Genomic DNA, 6,442 nt, shown 5'->3' with positions numbered 1-6,442 from the left:
TCAATGCAGAAAGTCATTTGTGTCACCTACTGTGTATGTGTTTTCAAAACAGAGAGAGAGAGAGAGAGAGAGAGAGAGAGAGAGAGAGAGAGAGAGAGAGTGTCTTACTGTGTCATCCTGGTTCTGGAATTTGCTCTGTAGGCTAGGCTGGCTTTGTCTCTCAAAGATCTACCTGCTTTATACCTGCCATGGTTAAAGTTTTTGGAGGTAATGAGAGTTGTCCGGTTTCTGACCTATACTGACTGGTATGTACTTGAGAGATGTTGCTGTATAATGAATAATTGCGGTGTTGGTGCTCTTGGGAAACCACGGATGCTTGATTTTTTAAAATCAGTTTATCTTGGAGCCCTTACATCTTTCTTTCTCTGTGTATCATTGTATGTGTTTGTTGTATGTGTATGTGCCCATGTGCATGCCAGAGGACATAGGTTATCTTTATTGCTCTCAGCTCTGTGTCCTGGAGACATAGGATATAGTCTGTATTGTTTTTTTCACCGAACCAAAAGCTTGCTGTTGCTGAGTTGGCTGGCTGAACTATAGGCACATGGTCATGTCTGTTGTTTTCTCCCTGCCCCCCCCTTTTAAATGGGTTCTGGGGATTCAAACTCAGGTCTGCAACTTTGCAAAGTAGCTACTCTCACCCATGGAGTCATCTCCCTGGCCCCTACTGAGAGGCTTTTTAATCTATTTAGCTCAGGTACTGTCCATCCCCTTCTAGAGAACAACCAACCAAACTGTACCATTGGCTTAAGGAAGGAGGAAATAAGCCAGTCTTGAGCTTTATGGTGGTAGAAAGTGTATGCTTCAACTTAAATTATTACTGTAAACAGGCCCAGGATGCTCTGGTACAAGAGATGGAAGTGGTCAAACAAGGAATGAGCCATGGCGAACTCTCCAGTGAAGCTTACAACCAGGTGTGGGAGGAATGCTACAGTCAAGTCCTCTATCTTCCTGCTCAGAGCCGCTACACTCGTGCTAATCTTGCTAGCAAAAAGGACAGAATTGAATCACTTGAAAAGAGACTTGAGGTTGGTATCTATTTGCTTATATGTTTAAAAATTGATTATTATTGTGTGTATGTAAGTGCTCAAGGAAAGCGTTGTGGAGGCAGTTCTTTCATTTCCTTCTAAGTGGGGTTTGCTTTGAATTCCTGCTGCTAGGCTTGTGCTGCAGTCACTTTTACCTGCTATCTTCATTGCCCTTGGTATCCTTCTAAAATTCTAATTCAGTTGAAATTGTGAACCAGTTAATACCTCTGATGACTTAAGTACTAGGGCTGGACAGCTGACTGCTTTGTAGTTCTTGAACACTTTGCTGAGTACTCATCCCTCAGTCAGACAGAACCTTTTATTTACATGAGGGAAGGAGAAGGAGTTACTAAAGTCACGCTGGTCGCTCAAATCAAGATGGGTCAGTGAGATCACAGCAGTGGGAGTTTTGATCTATCATAGCTCACAGAGCACCGACATCTACAGAAACTCAATATATTTTTGTGTATCCTGCAGTTTGAGTTAGAGTGGAGCTGCTATGCAGACAGTGGCTTCTCTGATTTCCTATGTCTGTGATGCATTGAAGCCTATTAACAGCAGTTGTTGGCATGTGGTTTCTTAATAGAATGTTCATATTCTGAATTCCAGAATCTCTGTAGTAGACATTTTGCAGTGGCATGTGAACTGTGCCTCACAGACTGCCAGGCTGCCTTGTGGGTTCTGGTTGTTGTTGTTGTTTTGACAGGGTCTTACTGTGTCACTATGCCTATCACTGGAACTTACTGTTGGTCTCAAGCTCAGACATCTGCCTACCTCTGCCTCCCAAGTGTGAATAAAGATGTGAGCCACCACACACAGCATGCTTCCTAGATTCTTACTCATGGTCTTTAGGGATGTGCCTGAGGTCAAGATGGAATAGAGAAGAGAAAGGGATTCTTCAGGACACTGGATGCAGAAAATGACCTAAGCTTCCTCTTTCATGTGATTGTTAGTTTTTCTTTATAGAAAGTAAATTTGAGAGTATTTTTGTTTAGGGTTAAATTTAGATATTAGAATTACTTGTGGTAGTTGGGGCTGTGTGGAGCTAGAGAAATGAACAGGAAAAAACAGTGTCTTCTAATATGAATACCTTAATCTTTTTGACCACTTATGGTCATACCTTTGTGCTTGTAGAGTTAGGAAATTAGTCTTTGTAATTTAATTCTTGCAGTGCCAGGGCCATGAGTGCTGTAGTTTTGTGACTTCCAGCAGGTGGCACTGTTGCTCTGTTTTAATTCATAATGAAAGCTCTCAGAAACAGAACACGAGTGGTTAAATTGTAGGTTATACTTTGTGTCGTGCAGGCTTTTCTTACAAATGACTGTTATAGATCTAAGGCCAACTTTGTAATTGATTGGTAGGTTGTTTGGAATGCTTCCTTGTAACATTTATATATAAATACTTCAATCTCTCACTTTGTTTGAAAATCTCAGTTTGAGGTGGGTAAACTCTCTCTGCTGCAGATCAAGGACATCTTAATGTTGTTTAAAATGAAGAGGATAATCCCCCTGAATCTCACTTACTCTGCTGAGGCTCTAACTTTCATGACAGTGAACAAATGTCACAGCGTGAGTGCTGCTGTGAAGTCCAGTGACTCTTCTCTGTTGGATCAGCCCTGAGAATTCTGAAGGGAATAGCACAGAGCGAGCCTCTGCTGTTCTGTTCTGTTGGAGAGGTACTTGGGTTGTTGTGAGCAGTCATTAAAAACATGTGGTTCTCTTTGTTCACTTCATACCAGGACTGAAGTCTTCTGTTGAACTGTTTTTGTTGAGGGATTGCTGATGTTGGAAGAATATTCATAAAACAGTCTAAAGTACTTTTTCTCTTTTTGACTCTTGGGTAACTTGGCTTATTGTTAACCCAGCTAGTTAATTTTAAGGAATACTTAATCAAGTCTTTCAATTAGTAAATTCTTATTCCAAAAGAACGTTTATTAAATAGTCTTCAGGAAGAAGAGAAGCAATTCAGAGATCCAAATAAACAAAGCTTCCATTTAGTGTGTATCCATCCATAATTCACAGCTAGATTTCTCAGAGCTCCTGAAGACAACAGTTTACTGGTTTGAAATATATAAATACTTTATTTCAACTGTGTGGTGATTCTTTCATCATCTCAGTTGATTGCTAAATTATAAACATCATTCAGAGTTCACTGTGAGGAGGAACTGTAGTAGATGGTGTAGCTAACTGCTAATCCTCTACTTGAGGCTCAGGAAGGTGGGCTTTCTGGGCAAGCACAGTGCACCATGGCTGCCAGTGTTTGACTTTTGCTGCCACAAACTTTGGAATAGTGAATCCAAATTGTGGCTCCATCTCAAGCCCATCAGGCAAGAAAACATGCAGAGTTGTCATGGCTGGTGTTTCCTAAGCATACTTAAAAATATCCTCTGGAGTTTATACTGTGGGTCATTTTTTTTTGAGCCACCACTCACGTTTAATATTTGTAACTTGGCACTTTAAAAAAAATGTTCTTAAGATTCTAAAACTGGGACTCAGTAGTTACAAACACCAGCTGTTCAAGTCCCAGCACCTACATGGCAGCTCACAACTGTCTGTATATAACTCCATTTTTAGGGGCTTAACATCCTCACACAGACTTACATGCAGGCAAAACACCAGTGCTCATAAAAATAACAGTAAATAAATAAATCATTAGAAAAGAGATACCTAAGACTAATAGAACCATCTCATTTGATGTAGCACATGGATGGATGTACTTCAGAGCCTGTTAAGCATTGTAGTCACAGATTAGAAGTAAGTGGGAACCAGTTCTGCATTGTAGCTGAATTCGGGGATTCTATTTTGCATTGGAGGCAGAATTAACTGGAACCTTGTCAGACGTTTGTTTGTAAAGGGGCAAGCAGAAATAAGAGCTCAGGAAAGTTGTGCAAGTACAGCTTACAGAGGCATTTTAACATGCAGCAGGAAGTCCCAGCCTTGGAGTAACTTCTGGGGCTGTTATGTGCTCCTGTGGGAGGTTAGAGCTTTTATTGTTTCTAGTATTTCCCCCAGAGTAACAGAGAGGCTCAATTTCTGTTCCGTGCCATGACTCTTAGAAAAATGAGGGATGGCTGTAATTCATTGTGGAAAAACTTGAACCAAATTGTTAAAGATAAAGTGCTTTCCCCTTATTTACTCGCACATTTAGGGAACACTGCTAGATAACTGCTGTGTTCCAGACACTGCTCTAGCCTGGACACAACAGGGAACAAGACTGACATGTGCTTCACTCTTGTGGACTTGGGTTATCTGGAAGCATTAGCGGAGGGCCTCATTTCCGGATGATGCTAGCATTGAGTCATTTCTGTGTTTGGGAAGTGCAAAGAGAATTTGAAGTGTTCTAAGTTGTTTCCACTTTGAGTGGAAATAGGAAATCATCTGAAGACATAATTAGTTTGAGTGAACCAGTTTCCATTAGGAGCACAAGTGAAATGAAAAGCCAGAATTTAGGCCCTGCCATTAAGTTTAATAATATTTGAAATTGTAACTACACTGCTGTGTTGAGGAAGCTTGGCTAGAAAGTGGGTTTTGTCATGTTAGCTATAAAAATGGAAAGGCTTTCCTCAGAGGTAGAAACCAGGCTCAGTGGGGACACTGTTCTTCATATGTTACTTGCACAGTCAATATAGTCAAATATTATGTAATGTTGACTTCTTGCAAATAAGTGGCTTAAAGAACAGAGGTAGCAATTTAAAGGCCTTCTTGGTATATTTCTTAAAGCTCTGCCAAGGACCCTGACTTTGTGAGAGTTGCATTATAGCAGAATTGGCTGTACTGCGGACCCCATTTTTCAGTGCTTTTCATTATAAAGGCAGATATTTTAACACAGGAAAAGATGCACTTGTTACTGCAGCGTGAAAACTTAGGCTAGCCGGGCGTGGTGGCGCACGCCTTTAATCCCAGCACTCGGGAGGCAGAGGCAGGCGGATTTCTGAGTTCGAGGCCAGCCTGGTCTACAAAGTGAGNAGGCAGAGGCAGGCGGATTTCTGAGTTCGAGGCCAGCCTGGTCTACAAAGTGAGCTCCAGGACAGCCAGAGCTATAAAGAGAAACCCTGTCTCAAACCCCCCCCCCCCCAAAAAAAAAAAAAAAAAAAAAAAGAAAACTTAGGCTAAGGATTAAGTTGGTCGGCATTACTGGCTAGAGAAGTCTGTGCTGGAAATAGGTCTATAGCTGCTCATCTGTTTCCCTGAGGCTGGGATGGCTGGAATAGGTGGCACGGGGGACAGAGGAGGACTCTTTAGTCCTTGATAATTCTCTTTCCCCAGTTTTGCTGTCTGTCATCTGTCATGCCTCTTCAGGGCCCTGGCAGATTTCTTAGTTGTCTCCAGCAAGGACTCAGATAAGAGCTGACACTGGGGTCAGAGATTGAGCAGCACAGCTGAGTTGCTCAGGCCTCCTCTGCATGAGTTGAATTTGTGTTTTATCTCCTAATCTGAGGATGCAACTTGCTCTGTGGTGCTCTGTCAGGTGCCTGGCTGCCTTGCTTGTTATCTAATGCCTACTAAGTCTCATAGATGCCGACCGTGATCACTTGAACCTGCATCTCATCAGTAGAGGGAAGGGTCATTAGAAAAACTTGATGCTAATAAGGAGTGCGGCGATGGAAGGAGAGGTACTCGTGACTTGTCTGAGCATGTTGTGATTGAACTCCATCCTTGCTTTGACAGGATCATGTAGCTGAGTGATGGACTGGGCAGTGAGCTGCCGTCTGCTGTGTGTTTATTTTGGGTGTCCCTAAACCTCTTTTTATATAAGGTTATATTCCGGCCCTTAAGCAAGTTTCAGTGAGGGATGCTCTGAATGTTTCTGAGCCTCACTGGAATGGGCTTAAACTGTAGACAGTATAGGAGACCCAAGGAGAATGTGTTTATTTTGGAATTACTTAAGCTTAGTAACCTTAACAAACGCAGTGAGCTTGAAAGTAACAATTAGACTTTTATAAGTCCCATACAGCTCCCTTTGTAATGACCCGAGGAAACACTTACGGGTCCACTGATTCATCTCCTGGGGACCATCAGTTTTCCATTGGTCTCTGGCCAGTCTGTTTTAGACAGTTTCTCTTCTATGCACTTAAAAATAACATTTCTAGACGTTTTTCTAAAAATAATACCTGTGCTTTGTAGCAAATGTAAGCGAAATAGAGAAACTGCAGAGGAGACGCTTACTGTTCAGAAGCCGCCTCTGCAGACACAGTAACCCAGGACACATGAGGGCACACGTAGACTTTATCATTTTTTCACTTAATTTTATGGTGTGTGTGTGTGTGTGTGTGTGTGTGTGCTACCTGATTTTATATATAAGCGTGTCATGTATGTGTTAGTAGACATGGAGAGTATTAGATCTTCTGGAACTGGAGTTACAGATGATCATGAGCCTCAATGTGGATTCTAGGAATGGAACCCAGGTCCTCTAGG

General features: G+C 41.9%; 1 protein-coding gene across 1 annotated transcript in view; it reads left to right on the top strand.

Moving 5' to 3' along the window:
- The window catches only part of Cdc5l (cell division cycle 5 like), a 41,983-nt gene that overhangs the window by 28,009 nt on the left and 7,532 nt on the right, over positions 1-6,442 (top strand). The window contains exon 14 of the mRNA XM_021149453.2: positions 831-1,028. Coding sequence (XP_021005112.1) covers positions 831-1,028 — 198 coding nt within the window. The remainder of the gene's footprint in view (positions 1-830; positions 1,029-6,442) is intronic.

Source organism: Mus caroli, chromosome 17 (assembly GCF_900094665.2).
Source record: "Mus caroli chromosome 17, CAROLI_EIJ_v1.1, whole genome shotgun sequence".
Classification (NCBI taxonomy): Eukaryota; Metazoa; Chordata; class Mammalia; order Rodentia; family Muridae; genus Mus; species Mus caroli.
The sequence above is the reverse complement of the archived record's forward strand: the minus strand, read 5'-3'. Positions and strand labels throughout refer to the sequence as shown.